The 16967-nt window shown below is 47.1% G+C and overlaps 3 protein-coding genes and 1 pseudogene across 5 annotated transcripts; 1 reads left to right on the top strand and 3 right to left on the bottom strand.

The window, feature by feature from the left end:
• Positions 1 to 649: 649 nt before the first annotated feature.
• LOC117834035 (uncharacterized) lies at positions 650 to 3167 on the bottom strand. The gene is made up of 2 exons (XM_034713649.2): positions 1642 to 3167; positions 650 to 984 (listed from the first exon to the last, which is right to left on the bottom strand). Exons 1-2 carry the CDS (start codon positions 2988 to 2990, stop codon positions 873 to 875), a joined length of 1461 nt encoding a protein of 486 aa, XP_034569540.1. The 5' UTR covers positions 2991 to 3167; the 3' UTR covers positions 650 to 872.
• Positions 3168 to 5336: 2169 nt separating this feature from the next.
• Positions 5337 to 10547, top strand: LOC117866984 (calcineurin B-like protein 6). Of its 3 annotated transcripts, none has more exons than XM_034751295.2 (7): positions 5337 to 5731; positions 5837 to 5932; positions 6008 to 6053; positions 6185 to 6262; positions 8402 to 8482; positions 8575 to 8690; positions 10102 to 10546. In XM_034751295.2, the coding sequence occupies exons 3-7, from the start codon at positions 6033 to 6035 to the stop codon at positions 10211 to 10213; spliced, it is 408 nt and encodes a 135-aa protein (XP_034607186.1). In that variant the 5' UTR covers positions 5337 to 5731; positions 5837 to 5932; positions 6008 to 6032; the 3' UTR covers positions 10214 to 10546. The 3 variants fall into 3 exon arrangements, with proteins under 3 accessions (XP_034607186.1, XP_072151683.1, XP_034607187.1); XM_034751296.2 differs by lacking the exon at positions 10102 to 10546 and adding an exon at positions 9761 to 10072 and having other exon boundaries at positions 5571 to 5731; XM_072295582.1 differs by having other exon boundaries at positions 5837 to 6053; positions 10102 to 10547.
• On the bottom strand, positions 6555 to 8139 carry LOC140223599 (disease resistance protein RPM1-like; annotated as a pseudogene).
• Positions 10548 to 12440: 1893 nt separating the features above from the next.
• LOC117834694 (cysteine-rich repeat secretory protein 38-like) lies at positions 12441 to 13385 on the bottom strand. Its single transcript, XM_034714223.1, has one exon. The coding sequence runs from the start codon at positions 13383 to 13385 to the stop codon at positions 12441 to 12443; it is 945 nt and encodes a 314-aa protein (XP_034570114.1).
• Between the last annotated feature and the right edge of the window lie 3582 nt (positions 13386 to 16967).

Here is a 16967-nt window from a genome sequence, read left to right as displayed (position 1 = left end):
GAGGGGGAGGTGGCGGAGGGACAGTCGAAGAAGGGGGGTGGGGCCTCTCAGACCTAAAAGGTGCTGCCTTGGAGGTCCCTACCCCCACCTAGCTCATCACCGAAGGCGGCGGGGAGGGAGCAGGGGAGACGTGGGCTGCCCACGCACCAAAGGAGGAGGGGGCGCTGAACGCTGCCTTGCCGAGGGATGGATAACAACCAGGGAGCTCCACTGGCAGGTGACTAGCACGTCGTAGGAGGGTGGGGGACAGGGAAGGTGTCCGCTCGAGGACAGGGATGCCAGAACCACAGAGGATCTCATTGAAGGTTGGCGAGGGGGAGCAGCACGCCGACGACCCAGATGCAGAGAAAGCCCACAGATCCCGCACGGAGGGGATGGATGGACCCGCCTCTGATGACATCCCCACCCCGCTGGCGCCGGGTTGGTGGCTGCCGGGGGGGGGGGGCTTTGGATGCCGGGACCGGAGCGGGGGAGCGGCTCTCGCAATATAGGCTGCGCACTTGTTGGCCAATCGCTTCAAAAATGAGCCTTTTGTACATTCCATAAGTCAAAATTCAAACCACATTAATCTATTAACCACTTCAGATGGGTAATGCATTCGCATATTACATATAAAGATGCATAATAGCCTCAAGAAAATCTCCATGGAGAATGGAACGTGGAAGACAACCATAGCCAACTGGTCGCTCACATGCTACAGCTGATAATTAGTAGTTCTTAAACAGCAAGCACCACCATAATTCAAAGTCGATCACACCAAACACAAGCCATTGGCAATAATATACTACTCGAAATAATTGTAAGGCAATAGTTTGTGTCTTCAATCAGTCCGGCGGCAGATAACTTCCTCGACTGTCACCACCAAGCAATGCTCAAGCACGGCATTTGGCTGCCTTTGATTCTGCTTGCTCCACTTCCAACTGACTCTTCTTTTGCGCCACCCTGCGCTGCTTTTCCTTCTGCATCATTTCACTTAGTTCCCGACTGCACGAAAAGAAGAAATAGTCACAAGGCAAATCCCACAATGCAACTAGTTCCCTATCACATGAAAAAGAAAAAGGTAGACAACAAGCACTAGTTCATTACTAGTAATATATAACGGGATGTATCTTTCTGAGATGGCTGCCTGCTGGGTTCTTGTGGCCGGTTAATCAGATAGAGATCTGATTCAGCTGCCGTTTATTTGCTTGGTGGATTATTCACCGCAGAAGAAAATAGTTCGGCATAATTTATCACATAGATTTAGACAATATAATTCTAACTTAGCAGGGGGGCATAAGTATACCAATGCAAGTACACTCAAACTGCTTAATGATGATATGGGAGTGTTTCGACAATCTAAGAGCAGCTAGCATCCAACTGAGAAAACGATAAATTTTCAATCCTAGCTAGAGGCTAAAAATTACTTGAGGGGCAACATTCAATCCTATACAATGTACAATACCAATATGCTAATCGCCTACACTACATCCCATCGTGTCCTCTTCATGCTTCAAAATGTACAAAAAAATGCACTAGAGGCTGCTAAACACGATAAATTTAGTAAAAATAGATTAAAATTAAACTGGAAGTGTACAAATGATAAGCCACAATAAGGCATAAACAAATGGCACAATGCAAGTAAAGAAGATGTAAAGTTACCTTTTGATGGCATCCATGCCCAGGTAATCGGAGAGTCCGCTAGGGATGAAGGAGTGTCCATCAAAGACGATCCTGCGAGCCCTCGGCCCGTCAGTGGTGCACCCTTCTTCCTCTTCATTGATATAGATGGCGGATGACTTGAGCATCTTGTTCCCCATGTCGACTTCAATTATCCAGTAAGTGGTGTGGTCCTCCTTCAACAGGAAGCAGAATTCATCTGGATTTACCAAGCTAACCAGAGGATACATAGGCTTCACCTGTGGAAGGCTCTGGCCATTGTAAAGACCCCAGAACTCTGCCGCCTCCATGGTGTGATCTCTGCACCATTGCCCACTTCGGTAGAAGTTAGGCAATGTCCACGACCTTATTGTGAAAGGAGATCGCGCTCGGTTGGCTTTACGGGTGGTAACGCAGACGAGCTTGAGCGTGAAATCAGCAGTGACGCAGACACATCGAGCTCTGTCAGGGCAGTCTCCATCGGGATGTGGGCGGCGGTCAGATTGCAAAGCTTCATCAGGCAGCGGGATGTAATGGAGCAGCTGATCTGTGGTGCTCTTGACGCTGGCACGGAGGACGTCAACAACAAGTATGCCCTGGTAGTTGTCAACCCAGCACAAGAAGCGTCCATGGAGGGGGATGATGGCGTCAGTGATCCAACGGCGAACACTGGGGCCCGGGGGTAACCGCACCTTCTTAATCATCCAGTCTGCTTCTTCTTCTTCAGTGTTCTTGTGCGAGGCAGAAGCAGGAAGTGCAGGGTGGTGCAGCAGGCAGAGCTCGCCTTCCAGGCCGAAGTTGGTGAAATCCACGACCGTGAACCCGCCTTCGCTGCCGTGGCACAGGAGGCCAATATGTTTCTCCGCCATGATTCTCTGCTGCACGCGCTGGTAGGGCTTGAAGTAAATGTCCTCATCGGGGGTGCTGACGCCACCGGTGAAACAAGTGCGAAGCCGATGGAGCGACGGCGGCGACGAGAAGGCCGAGTAGACGAACATGTCGATGGGGAAGCTGGCGGTGTCCTTGCAGAACATTGGATCCTCCAGGGGCACGATAGCCCTGAAGAGGATGGAGTGGTTGTGGGCGGCGATCACGCGTGGCTCCCGCAGGCGGCCTCCGAACTCCGGCCTGCTCGGCCAGTCGAGGTACAGGCGGGACACCGCGGGAGAGTCGGCGAGCCGGAGGGAGGCGCGGATGGGCCTTTCGGTGCAGGTGTAGGAGATCTCCGACGCCGTGCCGTCCGCTTCGTCCTCCACGTCCCGGTCGGTGCGGTGGATGAAGCGGTCGAGGATTTGCCAGGAGGGGCGGGCGGGAGCCCACAGGAAGGAAGGGGATCTAGGGTTGGGATCCATGGAGTTGGGATCTAGGGTTCCTCTCGCCGGCGGCGGCGGCGGCTGCTGTGGGGAAGGAAGGGATGAGGAAAGTGGACCCTTTGAATTGAGTGTGTACTTTTCTACGTTTGAGGATTAGAGCAACGTCAAGCTTGTTGATGAGCGTGGCAAGCAGGTGTGCAGCCAATGAGGGCCTGCCGCGTAGGACATGCGAAGCTTCTGCGCTTTTGTTGCCCAGTGCCGCCAGTGGTGGTGTATGCTAGCTTACAATAGTTGTGTGCTCTAGTGATGAAAACGTACGGATAAAATCCCATTACAACTCGTCCATTTTACCGTTTTTATCCCGTATTTGGAGGTAAACAGAAACGGGATGGTAAAACCTGGTAACGGTATGGCAGAGGCCAGCCGGCCAGGCTCCAGCCCGTTAGCGCCAGGCGTTGGTGCGATGGCGCAAGTGGCCTCGCAAGCCGTGCCATGCCCCTGGGCCCTAGCCGGCTGGGCCTTGGCCGCCGCCGCCCGCCGGTTCCTCCGCCGCTCCGCGGCTCTGCCCTTGCCACCGGTCTCTGTTGTGTGCTGTTCCTGGCCGAAGGAAGAGTCCCAGTGTATGATCTCGGTTCCCGCCCGTTTCTGTTTATTACCACTCATATTTCTTCATTTCCGTATACCGGTTTATCCCGCCTCCCGTCCCGTTACTGGCTGTCCTACTCCCGTTATCGTTATCGGTGAAAAAATATGGTACGGGATACGGTTAAAGGGTTTTCCCACCCGTTCCCGTCCGTTTTTATCGTTAGTGTGCTCCGTCAATTTTGCGCAGGAGGAGGATTCGTGCGGAAATTTCGAGGGGATATATGTGGTTGCTGCGGCGACCAGTGAGTAGATGCAAAATTAGTATTCATTTTGTGTTTTCTAGATACAAAATTTTTTATATGGATCTAGCGTAGCAAAAGCTTTATATCTAGAAAAGCTAAAATGAATAGTAATTTAGGATGTAGGGAGTACTATTTATTTTGGGCTCAAAATGACGCGCGTGTTCATGATTATATTCCATCGCCGATCTTAGCTTAAGCACCACTAGGGAATGGATCTTTCGTCCCAAGGTTTAGTACCGATTGTATTTTTGACCCGGTACAAATATGAGTATTAGTACCTGACCTAACGAATTGTCTCCGAGAAGATCCACATCAGTCTTTACGTTTGTGGAGTTATTGATAAGGAAGCAGCATCCGATGGTAGCTATACGAGAATCATCAGTCCTGCTCCTCCTCCTTGTCTACACTACCTCCCCTTATCCCTCTCTCTCGCACAGTCTCCTCTTCTACTACCTCCCCTCTCCCCCTCCTGCTCGCTCCTCACCGGTAGTGAGGAGCAGCGCCCGTGCGAGGTGAGGTGGCGGCGGGGCGAGAGCGGCAGTGGGGGGGGGGCAGGGGTTTTTTAAAAAATTTTAATACCCTTAGTACTGAACTATCAGGACCGGTTGCGAAATCGGTATTAAAGAGGTTCCCAACTAGTACTAAACGTGGATTCCCCAATAATGAAGAGGACTCTGGCCTCTATCAAATGCAAACATGCCCCCAAAGCAGCCTTTCTTTCTCTCTTTTTTTTCCCTATATATGTGCTTGGCCGATTAGTCTTTCCACACGCAAAATGCTAACAATGATCAGCCAACGACGACCTTCCGTGTTCGTAGCTAGCTAATCCGTTCTCATTGCGGTTGTTAATAAGTAAATTTGCCCACACTTAGGGCTTTTTTGGCAGGACTCCAGCTCCGGCTCCACACGCTTACCGAAGCACGGAGGAGTTTTTGGGCACTTTTGGGAGGAGCCGGAGCCATTTGCGGAGCCGTTTTAGGCCTGCATGGCGAAGCCAAAAAAGTGACTCCGCGGGCGGTTCCAGCTCCGCGCGAGAAGCTCCTGCGAGAAGCCCTGTTGAAGAAGCCCTTAATTTCTATGGATTAATTGTCACTGGGCACCTAATAGAGGGTGTGGATGTATGTAGCTGCAGGTGACCAAGCTGAGATGAGGACGAAAGGCTTCTTGAGCCAGCATATATATGCGTCTGCCTGCCATATCGTGTACGTACGCGTGGAACTGACTGACACTGGATATGCATTTGACTCCAGATCAGATGAGAATTTGCAACTCAGCAGCAAATAGCAAGGTAAAGCGTACGACCTTATCGTGTTTCAAGTTAATGTATATCAAAAGCATTTTCACCACATTGAGTATAATCTTCAAGTCACCAACCGTGAAAAGACAGAAGAAGGAAAAAAACGAAACAATAAAGGGAGCAAAATAGAAAAAAGGCCAATCAAAACTAGGAAAAAAAGGAACCTCACTGCCATCCTCCTCCCGTGAATTGTGCCTCACTGCCATCCTCCTCCGTCCGTTTCCCTCCGCGACGCCATCCGCCGCCACTCCCTTCGTCGCCCGTCGCCATCCGCCGACAAACCTCCCTTACCTCACCTCCGCGCCGCCAGAAGCCGCCGCCGCCGCTCCCTCCGTCGCCCCTCCCTTTCCTCGCCTCCACGCAGCCAGAAGCCGCCGCCGCCCCTCCCTTTCCTCGCCTCCACGCCAGTAGAAGACGCCGCCGCCGCCGCCGCCGCCGCCACTACCTCCGTCCCCCGTCGCCATCTGCCGCCGCCTGCCTGCGTACCTTTTGTGCCCCTGCCTGCGTACCTTTTGTGCACCGCCGCCGCAGAAGATGAACCCATTTTGTGTACCTTTTGCAACTATATGGGTTCTGCCATACTTGCTATGGATCTGGTATGGTACCTTATATGAGTCATCTTCTAATGCTATTTCATTGCTTCCCTTGTTCGTTGATAGATATGATGATTCTTGATTTCTTATATTGCATCTCGTATGCAGGGTTGGATGGGTCCAAATTATTCAATCTCTACTGCTTGTGCTACTAGCAACTTCTGCATTCTGAATGCAGCTAATCATATCAGAAAAGGGGAAGCTGTAAGTAACTTCATTTTCTTGTGATCTTTTCTGCAATGAGTAGTGCCTAATTGCAGTTGTAACCTAACCATATAGGATGTGATGCTTTGCGGTGGTTCCAATGCACCGATCATCCCTATTGGTAAGGTGCACTCTGATTATTTGAGGCATCTTCACTTCCAATTGCTATTGTTTCATTTTGACATGAACCTCAAGTTTTCTTATGCATATATGGAGTTCACTGTTTTGATTATTGAAAACTGTTAAATGCAGGATTGGGAGGTTTTGTGGCCTGCAGAGCTTTCACAGAGAAACAGTGATCCAACAAAAGTTTCTCGGCCTTGGGACGTGGTCAGTAAGAATATTCCATACTTTTTTAGCCAAATAATTGCGTTATATGGTAGCGATACATTTATCAGTTATACTTAATGGTTTGGTGCATATATTTCTGTGCCTGTCGAAAATTTGGCAGAAATTTGTATAGTTTTTGGAATGCAAATCTTCAAAGGGATTTGATTTTTTCTTGAATAACGTAATTTCTGCCAATTGATTATCATATTGTTGGTCATACTAGGCTATTTTGATTCGTTTCTAATCAGTACTTGTTTTGAAAATATTTATGACAACTATATTAGTCGTTTCATCACATAATTGGCATAGTAAGAATATGGATATTACCTGCTTCAGAGTCAGACGAGTAAAAAATATGGACGTTAGTTACATGCTCATGAACAATGTGACTGGCACTTCCTCGCAGGCTTTCAACAAACTCCATCGGTATGTCAGTTAGAAACATCTGATGGAGTGTCCTGATGTCCTTGATACCCTTGGGTACTGCCCTTATATTCCTTAAACCAATAAGTTCCAAATGATGTAGACCTATCACTGTTCCATCCTCCATCAAAATGCAGCTCAGATGTTCCATGTCAGCAAGTTGCAGTTTTTTAAGCTTGGGGAACCATCCTGTACAAAAAGATAAATGTTCCCCACCATATGCCCCACGGAGCCCCAGATCAACTAGAGTTGACAAGTGAGAGAAGGAGCGAATAGGATCCTTCTTCAGACCAGTCCAGTCCATTTTTAATATTGTTAATTTCTCAAACTTAGAAAATAGCGATGGGACCGTGCCTCCATCTAACTTTCCTGCCAACCAGAGGAGCTTCAGATCTGGCAACGGCCTTAGCATTTTCATGTTTAGAATCTCATCCATATCAGACACGAAAATAAGCAGTCTGCTCAGGTTAGGCATCTTAGTCAGGGAGTTTCATAACTCAGCAATGTACCTTTGCTGCACTTTCATAATGCTCAAGCTTCTCATCATTGTCAAATTTCCCAGCTGTACGACCAAATCTTTATTGGTTGAAACAGTATGTAAAGCTTGAAGATTCTTTAGACCACAAATGTTGCCACAATTTTTTTTTAGAAATTTGTGAGCACCTAATTGATTGTGAGCCCTTTCATGCTTGCCTCTATTTATCCATATGTTTATCTTTGATAATGCCAAATAACTGACAGAATATCCAGTTACAGTTTTTTATGTGATAATAGTTCAAGATAAGATGTTGAGTCATTACTGCTTACTAGATATCCATGAAAGGCAGTTGGCTGTTGGATTCATTGTAACATCCCTTGTGTGTATGTGGACATCATAGGCACCTGGAAGAAGTGCTATGCATGTTATGTTCTACAGTTTTCCTAAAGATGGAACATTGTAAAAACCGGAAAGACATTCATTCCCCCATCAGAAGTCAATTGGACTGCCGCTAAATTCTATTTGTTGCAACTAGAAATAGTTCCTTTTGATTTGGTTACCTACTGAGGCCATGTAGGGAGGGGGAGGCCTGTAGAGTATATTATGCAAGGCATGCATCTTTGTTTCCAAGAACATACAAAATCTTTAGGTTTGAGCTTTTCTGTGATGAACAATTTATAATGACTATGTAGTGAACCAATTCAGTTGATTCTACTTTGAGAAATTATGCTTCTGTGATACAAAATCATTCATCCTCATGATCAGCTTGTTTCATCTCAACTTGCAGTTGCTTTTAAATTGTATGATCTCAAACAACAAGGTTTCATTAAAAAGCAGGAGGTACTTTCCATTTGATTATTCATAAGTTAATAATTTGTTCGAAGCTGCATGTGTTAGTGCATATGATTGGTTTGCGTGTTCCATGTTGCATGTATTTTTCCTATAGGTGCTACAATACCTTGTATGTGATCACCATTGTTCATCCTCTCAAATCATGTTCTGATTTTAGCGCATGATTTGCTGCCAGCGGAATATAGAGTGGTTATTTCTCAAGTTTAACAGAACTAAGTTGCTGATGTCAACATCTATCTATAAGTCTAAACTGAGGCCCATATTCACAACTCCTTTTGAGGATTGTCCTAATACTTGCGTGGAAGAAGCATAACCAATTTGACATCAAATACAGCCAGCATCACTGAAAAAGTGAAAATGTTGTTGTGTACCTTCTTGATTGTCAGGACAAGCAAATGGTGGTCGCAACACTTGCTGAATCAGGAATGAATCTTTCAGATGATATTATTGAAGGCATTATTGACAAGGTATATATGGATACATGTATTTCTGTATAGGGTAAATATCTATTTTATGCTTAGTTGCTTCCTCAACAAATCCTTAGTTTCAATGTTACTAGACATTTGAGGAAGCAGATACAAAACATGACGGGAAAATTGACAAGGAGGAATGGCGCCGCAATCTTGTCTTGAGGCATCCATCTTTGTTGAAAAGTATGACCCTCCCATATCTCCGGTCAGTACTCCAGATGAGTTTGTCTTTTTCTTAACTGTTTGAGTTTTCTTCCTAAACTTCCAATTGCACCCTAAGGATATACATGAAGCTCACTCAGTATGTTAGATTCTTAGCAGCTTGTCATGCTTGTCCATGGCCTCAGGAGAAACTGTTTCAATTAATTGTCCCTCAGTGAGTGAAAAAAATGCTGTTTTAATGTGGCTTTTCATGATGTGCATGGGGTACTGTTGCTTTCCCAACAAGCTTTAGTGCAAATAGTGTCATTTGCTTTACTCTGCTTAAAGTCCTGTTAATCGTGATAATAAAGATGTTAAACAGCCTTCTTGTTTAGACTAGAGTGAAGCACCCTGTGCATTGAGAGTTTGTTGGAAAGAACAGAAGTATTATCAGGATTATAACAGGAAAAATCACAATAGAACACTATCACTTCCACCCTTCTACAGATATATTGAAGCATATACTCCTGACTCCTGAGGCACGGAAGTATAGTGAAATGGAGGAAATATTCATTCAACCCTTGTTTGCTTCAGATTGCTTGTTTTTCTCCTTCAGATCCTTATCAGATGAGATTGCCAGTATTTTGTGCTGATCGGGCACCATCATGATTGCTAATTGAAACTAGGCCAAAAATACATGTGATGCTGCTCAAGATTGACTTGAAACTGAAAAAAGAGGACACTTTCTGTTTAAATGATGTTGCAGTTAAATCCCTTTTTTACCGCTGAATCTGTGTATATTAGATCAGTTATTAATATAATTTGTTGAAATAAGCCCTTGTTCACTTCCCACAAAACTCCCAACTTTGACACTATGCAAAAAGAAGATTCCCCATCACATCAAACTTGCGGTACATGCATGAAGTACTAAATGTAGACGAAATCAAAAATTATTTGCACAGTTTTGTTGTACTTTGCGAGACGAATCTTTTGAGCCTAATTAGTCAATATTTGGACAATAATTCACAAATACAAACGAAACGCTACAGTGTTGCTACAGTATTTTGGCACCTCCCAAATTCGCGAAGTAAACAAGGGCTAAGTGATCCTTATTATCGATTAATTTTTAACAAGGGATATTACAACAACATTTCCAAGCTTTGTATTAAACTCTCAAGTAGAGGATGCATGAGGTCCCAAAGACTGGTGCACAACACAACAGATTCTGCGGGGTGCAAGTTTTTATTTCCTTGAAAATAATGTATATTTTGTGTGGTGGCAATGTCCTTCCGAGGGTTCGTTCTTTTGTACAGTTCGAGTGCGCTCAGTATATTCTACACAGGATTTCAGTACGAACCATTTCTTAAAATATATTGTTTAATTAACAAGTCGCACCTGCTGGCATGAAAATGTCAGAAACTGAGAAATTGGGTAGGCATGTGACTTGTTTTCTCGATCACCTGTTGATTTTTTAGATGGATTTACTGCCTGAAACCGGACATGATACGGATCAGACGGCTCAGACCGGCCGTTTCGAGCCGCCAATATTTAGCGGTGATGGATGGGCCCATCGCGCAGTTAATTTGACAAGACCACGAAGCCTGCGGCCCAGCCCACCACTAGGATATGGATCGGATGTCGACTATGAGTCTACAGCATATAAGTATATTACCATTTTATCTGGATAGTGCAGTAATCTGGCGATCATATTTAGCTATTGTGGTGTGACTTGTAAATAAGCGGTTAGAAGAAAATCACAATGGAGTGAGTAGTGGTCGATGTTGATACTTATTTTTTCTTCTTTTTTTTATACAGTATAGAAGACTTATATTTTCTTCTTAACTGACAAGTGAAATCCACGGTTCTAAGATGTTTTATTGTTTTGCATGATCATAAGATGTTTTATTGTTTTGCATGATGTTTTTGAAAATAGTTATTATTGTTGATAAAATTTCAGATGCCCATAGCAACGTACGGGCACTATCCTAGTAGAATGAAAGTACACTATGGGAAAGCTAAAAATTGCCGAGTGTATTTTTTTTGCCAAGTATTTTTTTGCGACTCGGCAAACAAGCTCTTTGCCGAGTGCCAAGCCAAAAACACTCGGCAAAAAAAAACACTCGGCAAATCGGGGCTTTGCCGAGTGTCAAAACACTCGGCAAAACCCCCTCTTTGCCGAGTGTCAAAAAAAACACTTGGCAAAGAGGGGGGTTTGCCGAGTGTCAAAAAAAACACTCGGCAAATAGGGGGTTTGCCGAGTGTTTTTTTTTGACACTCGGCAAAAAAATAATTTTTTCCCTCTTTTCACCATGAAATTTTTTCTACTCCCCACATACAACATGTGGTACTCCATGTTAAAATTTGGTATATTTTTGGATTTATTTGCTATATTTATTTAATTAATGGCATTTCAAGGAAATTTTTGGTATAAGTCAAATTTGAACTGCAAGTGATTCAAATTATGGAACAAAATGAGTAGAAAAATGATATTCATGTTATTCGGCCCAATTTGAGACTTGACCCATGAAATAACAAGAAATTTCGAACATCTTGTTCAGGAAACACGACCACGAACGTGTGGCAGTGGTATTTTTAAATTATAAAAAAAACAAGCAAAGTCTGAAAATCATGAGATTTATCATGATGTGATGATATCATAGGTGGAGGCTGTGGAAAAAAAATTGAGAATGTTTTGCACATTTCGTCACGTACGATGTTTACAAACCGAAGCATTTCAGAAGAAGAATAGTAACGTTGAGAAGGATTGCATAAGATATTGAGTCAAAATGATGGTCGAGTTTTGATTTGACTACAAAACTTTTTGTATAGTCAATAGAGAATATAGATTATTTCATTTAAATTTTTGACAATTTTTTAAAACTGTTAGATATTTTTTAAATTTTTTTAAAATATCTTTGCTGAGTGTCCTAGGTTAGACACTCGGCAAACAACCGTTCACCGAGTGTCACCCTAGGACACTCGGCGACCTTTTTTTTTTCCAACCGCAAGTGCCTTATCCCCGCACCGCACCCGGCCCCCTCGATCTCCTCCGCCACTTCCTCTCTCCCCCCCGCCCCCGCCCCCCTCACCTCTTCCTCTCTCCCCTGCCCCCGGCCCCGGCGCCCGCCGCCCCCCGGCCCACCCCCCGCCACCCCCAGCCCGCTGCTCGGCGCCCCCTGCCCCGCCGCCCGCCGCCCAACAGCCCCGGCCCCGCCGCCCGGTCCCCAGCCCCGCCGCCGCCCGACGCCCGACGCCCGGTCCCCGGCCCCGCCGCTGCCCGACGTCCGGCCCCCAGCCCCGCCCACCGCCGCCCCCTTCTTCCCCTCCGGATCCGGCCTCTCCTTCCCCGGCTCCCTCCCCTCCGGCCGGATCCGCGCCCCCTTCTTCCCCTCCGGTGCGGATCCGGCGGCCCCCACCTCTCTCCCCTCCGGATCTGGCGCGTGGTGGCGGGCGGCAGCGGGCGTGGCGGCCGGTGGCGGCGTGGTGGCCGTGGGCGTGGCCGGCGGCCGACGGCCGGCGGCTGTTTCTGTTTTTTTTATTTTTTCCGAAAATGTTTGCTGAGTGCTTTTTGACACTCGGCAAATCATTTGCCGAGTGCTTGATGTTCGACACTCGGCAACCCTACCGTTTGCCGTAGGAAAGTTCGCCGAGTGCCGTTCGCCGCCAAGAGTTTTTCGGCCTTTGCCGAGTGCCTCAGGCACTCGGCAACCTTATTCCTGTTTCCGGTAGTGGTATAAGTGTTCTCCTATTGCTTCGTTATTTCTTAACCTCGCCGAAGTTAGTGACCCAGCAGTAAACCTGTGCAAAAATAAGATTAAGCTCCAACACTGAAGAGCGTGACGGCAGCCACAGCTAGAGCCACGATCACCGTCGTCTTGGGGCCGACCGGTCGAGCAGCAGGAGATGCAGCAGCAGACCTTGTTGGAGGCTCGGCTGGCGGTGCTGCTGGCGGTGCCGCCGGCGGCACAGCCACCATTCCGGCGATAAAGTTGATCGGTTCGTTCATCTGGTACATGAGGTAACAGCTGAGCCCCATGACGGAGGCAGACGTGCTGTTGGTGATGCTCTCCCCGTACATGACGGCAAGGAGGTCTATGAGGCAGCTGCTGCACTCGCTCGGCGGCAGGTCCCTGGTGCACTGCGCCATCCCGTACATCACCTGCCAGACGCCTCCGCTGACGGCGTCCTTGATCCCCTGGCTCCCGGTGGCGAACCGCAGGGCATCGCCGCCGGCCCTCTCCGCGAGCTGGCTCAGCAGCTCCCGCCGCGCCTCCCTCATGCCGGCAGCGTCGAAGGCCAGGAAATCCGAGCGCAAGATAAGCCTGGTGTCGGCGCCGGAGTCAGCGGAGCCGAAGAAGGGCGCGTCCGCGTACCTGATGGCGCAACCGACGGAGCTGAGGAAGCCCACGTTCCGGCTGTGATCGCATAGGCCGGAGAACCAGGTGGAGTTCGCGGAATTGATGCAGTCGAGGCACCGCTCCGCGTCGGCGTCGGCGTAGCACACGGCGAGCCCGGAGACCTGGTCGGGCGCTGTGCCGACGGTGTGGCTGCGGAACCACCAGTAGTTGTCGACCGTCGCCGGAGGTGGGGTCGACAGCGCGGACAGGAGCTCGGCGACGTTCTTCCCGAACGAGCTGCTGTCGGTGTAGTTCCCCGGGGCCGAGCAGGTGGCTTTCACAAATACCGGGCGGTCCACATCTTCCGTGGCACCGATGACGGCGACGGGGAGGAGCAGCAGGAGAAGGTGAGCTGGATGCATTGGCACGCCGCACAACCACCCTCTTGACACAGCTGAGAACACGATCGATCGAGCAAGCGGATCATCGGAGAAGTTTGTTGTATAGGTGGGTGGCGGAGGAGATGATGGAGAACTCAGCTGTCAGCTCCCTTGTTTCGCACGCGCGCCCCTTGCTGGCATCGATCGTCTCCAAGAGATGAAGATTCGCACCAAGTGATGATGCCGAATCAACGTGCACAAGACAAAAAATCCTATGCCTTTGCTATACATGCAGGAGCGAGGATGGCTTTGGAAGATAGCATGCCTTTTCTTGGTAACTTTCTAGTCAACAAAAATGCATGCATGTTGGTAAGCTTTAGTTGGTTGCTAAATTGTTGAAATTGGAGTAAAACAGCCACTTGCATTAATGTTCCATTCAAGAACCAGGAAATGAAAAACAAAGCAAAAAGTTCAGCATTAATGTTAATGCCAAATAGTTACTACTTACTAGCAGTAACAGCTTAAACGTCTGTCATGTAAGAATGTGAGGCTTAGGCTGTTGGAAAAATCTCGGTACATATACTAATTAGTTACATCAGTGAAAGCGTAGATACTATATATACCTTGTACTAGCTCCTACTAAGCATAGATAGGAGTAATATTTTTTGGTAAAGACTGCCAATCGGCTGGCCATTTTTCGATCCATCTGCACGGCCGCAAATACCTAACGCTCATGTACGATCCAAGGCCACAAGCGACCTATGCTCTCTCTCGTCGAAGATCTCCCGCTCCCCTCTTCTCCCGGCACTCTAGAATATCTAGATCCTCGTAAGTAATGGGTGCTCGTAGGCTAAGAGGGGAAGGGGGTGAATTAGGCAACTTAAAATCTTAACCCATGGTTTTTACTACTTTACATCGAAATATAAACTAGATCACGCTATATAGATGTGCAAACTATGGTTGATCTAGTGTGAAACCCTCATCCCAAAACAAGTTTTGCAACCTGTAGCCAATCCTATCAGGATACTACTCTAGGTAAGAAAAAGCACACAAGTTGCAAGTATGAAATACGGAAACGTAAGGAGGGGATGAGGGGAAGCAAACTCTTAACACAAGGATTTATCCCGTGGTATCGATAGGCACTAAGTCACCACTAGTCTACGTTGTTGAAGCACTCACACAAGAGTATTGCTTCCCGATCACCAAGTCTCTCCCAAGGTGCTCCTTGACTTTCCACAAAGGCTCGGCCACTAAGGCTCACGCTAAATCCCTCGGTCACCTTGATGTCGTCTCCACTAAGGAGCTTCTCCACGAAGGAAGGGGGTCTCCACGTCCCCCGTACAAGGTCATCGACGCCGCTCCACACCAAGCCAGAGGGTCGAAGACTTGTCGGGGAGCCACCAAGGTCCCAAGGTGCCGGCACACCTCTTGTATAACGGTGGTTCACTCTAGAAACTGATCACAAGCACACCTTGCACTCACTCCTCTCTAGGCCTACCCTAGCACTAGTCACTCTCTTAAGCTTGTGCTAAGCCTTTGATGGATCACTTAAGCACTTTTCGTGGTAAGGATGTGTTCTTGATGAGTCTTGGTCTTCGATGCATCGCTAGACACTCCAACAACTCTGAATGGGTGAGTGGTGAGGGTATAAATAGCCCTAAGGGCTCAAAGAGTCATTGCTCCAACGGCTAGTAAAAAATGATACCATCAGAATCCGATGGTCTATTTTAGGTTTGCATCGAAACATCTAGTGCAACTAGCTGTTGGCTCCCCACACACAAGTTCCTCAATAATTCATCCGACGCTTTATCCGATGCCCCCATTGGATCATCCGGTGCCACTATTCATGTCACATAGCTGTTGGATCCCTTGACGTCATTGCTCCGACACTTTCTCCGATGGTGCCGTCGGATCATCCGGTGCTGAAGGATTTTTGCCTAAAACCTCTCTAGAACTTCTCAAAGAAAATATGCTTTGTCCGACGGTCAACTCCATAGGGTATCGGAACATCCAAGGCTATAACATTTCCTCTTCCTCCTTAGCGAATTGCTCCGACACTTGTAATATACGCCCATCGGATCATCCGGTGCACTCGACGCTTGTAATATTTCCCACGAGTTTTTAGGCCCTAGATATGTTACTGATAATTCATGATTGGTGCTAGTAGCACAACGAGATCTTAGACCTCCACCCAGTTATTAGAAGCGCTCGACCGCACGACTGTGGTTTCAATATTGGGTCCTCCTACATTGATTCGCTCTTTGCGTGCTAATACTTCATCTACTAACTATATGGTCCCCTTGTGCAAATCTTCAAGCACCAGAAGCATCACATATGCATATTGCATTTCCCCGGTTAACTTTGTCTTCCCAAAATTCTGAATGGAGAGTACATTTTATGTTAAAATATGCAATGCATGTTTGTAATATTCTAGAAGATTGTGGAGATCTCATGAGACTAACTTTGCCATGTATAAGGATAAGATCATGACAAGGTAAGAATGTTCTAGAAAATTGAAGAGAATGCATGAGCCATATAGTTGCCATGCTTCATGGTGAAGTGTAGAATACTCTAGAACTAGATATTTTAGCATGGTACAAATATAAGAAACTAGATAAGGATGAGGGGGGTTCTAGAGTTAGGATATTTTGTATGGAAGACTATGGAAGTTGGCACATAGCCATACCATGGCATAGAGTAGGTTGGTCAGGGACCGTCATTGGGAGGAGCTTTGTGGTGAGTGCAGGATACTCATAGTGGTCGGTGCAATTGTTGGTAGATGCAGGGCACTTATAGTGCTTAGTGTAGCACTGAGAGGCGCTAAAGGGATACTTTGCCTGAGATCACAGTCCAGGATTGTGAAGGAATGCTGGTCCGGGACCAAGCGTGGGTGATGTTGGGTGTCAGTTGAGATGTCGGATCTCTTGAGCGCGGGAGGCATGAGGAGGTCCAATAGCCACAACTATGGCGATTGGCAGACATGCATAAAGTCCTACTTGATGGGTCAGGACCTATGGGAGGTTGTAGCAAGCACCGAGAAAACTCCTCCACCGAAGGAGAACACAGAAGCCTTGCGAAAGTGGCGAATCAAGACAGGCAAGGCTATGTTCGTGTTGAAGATGACGATCGAGGAAGACTTGGTGGAGCATATGAGAGACGCGGAGACACCAAATGAGGCCTAGGAGACATTGGCAAAGGTATCCTCAAAAAAGAATGAGGCATGCCTCCAACTCTTAGAAAAGGAGCTGTCAGGTATCTCTCAAGGAACTTTGACTATTAGTCAATATTTTACAAAAGTAGAATCCATCTGTCGAGAGATATCCGAGCTTGCACCGGATGGGAAGGTTGTTGAGGCACGTATGAGGAGAATCATTATTAATGGCCTTAGACCCGAATATCAAGGGTTTATAGCCGTAGAGTGGATGGCCTACTCAACCTTCATTGGTGGAGCTAGAAAATTTATTGGCTAATCAGGAGGCATTAGCCAAGAAAATGAGCAATATCAATTTGGAGGAGAAGGATGAAGAGGAGGCACTCTTCATCAGGAAGAAGGGTCCACTAAGAGACCAAGGAAAGGTGAAAGACTAGACAAGAGGCGATAGCCGTTGCCCAAAGAAGAGCGGC

The sequence above is a fragment of the Setaria viridis genome, chromosome 8 (assembly GCF_005286985.2).
Source record: "Setaria viridis chromosome 8, Setaria_viridis_v4.0, whole genome shotgun sequence".
NCBI classification, from domain to species: domain Eukaryota; kingdom Viridiplantae; phylum Streptophyta; class Magnoliopsida; order Poales; family Poaceae; genus Setaria; species Setaria viridis.
The sequence above is the reverse complement of the archived record's forward strand: the minus strand, read 5'-3'. Positions and strand labels throughout refer to the sequence as shown.

What these genes read in the sequence shown, in the direction of transcription:
- LOC117834694 (XM_034714223.1), bottom strand. Translation starts at nt 13,385, where the DNA reads ATGCATCCAGCTCACCTTCTCCTGCTGCTCCTCCCCGTCGCCGTCATC.
- LOC117834035 (XM_034713649.2), bottom strand. Translation starts at nt 2,990, where the DNA reads ATGGATCCCAACCCTAGATCCCCTTCCTTCCTGTGGGCTCCCGCCCGC. An exon ending in GGCATGGATGCCATCAAAAG is followed by an intron (nt 985 to 1,641) that starts GTAACTTTACAT and finishes CTTTTCGTGCAG; the next exon opens with TCGGGAACTAAGTGAAATGA.
- LOC117866984 (XM_072295582.1), top strand. Translation starts at nt 6,033, where the DNA reads ATGCACCGATCATCCCTATTG. An exon ending in TTGAAGGCATTATTGACAAG is followed by an intron (nt 8,483 to 8,574) that starts GTATATATGGAT and finishes CAATGTTACTAG; the next exon opens with ACATTTGAGGAAGCAGATAC. An exon ending in ATGACCCTCCCATATCTCCG is followed by an intron (nt 8,691 to 10,101) that starts GTCAGTACTCCA and finishes TTGATTTTTTAG; the next exon opens with ATGGATTTACTGCCTGAAAC.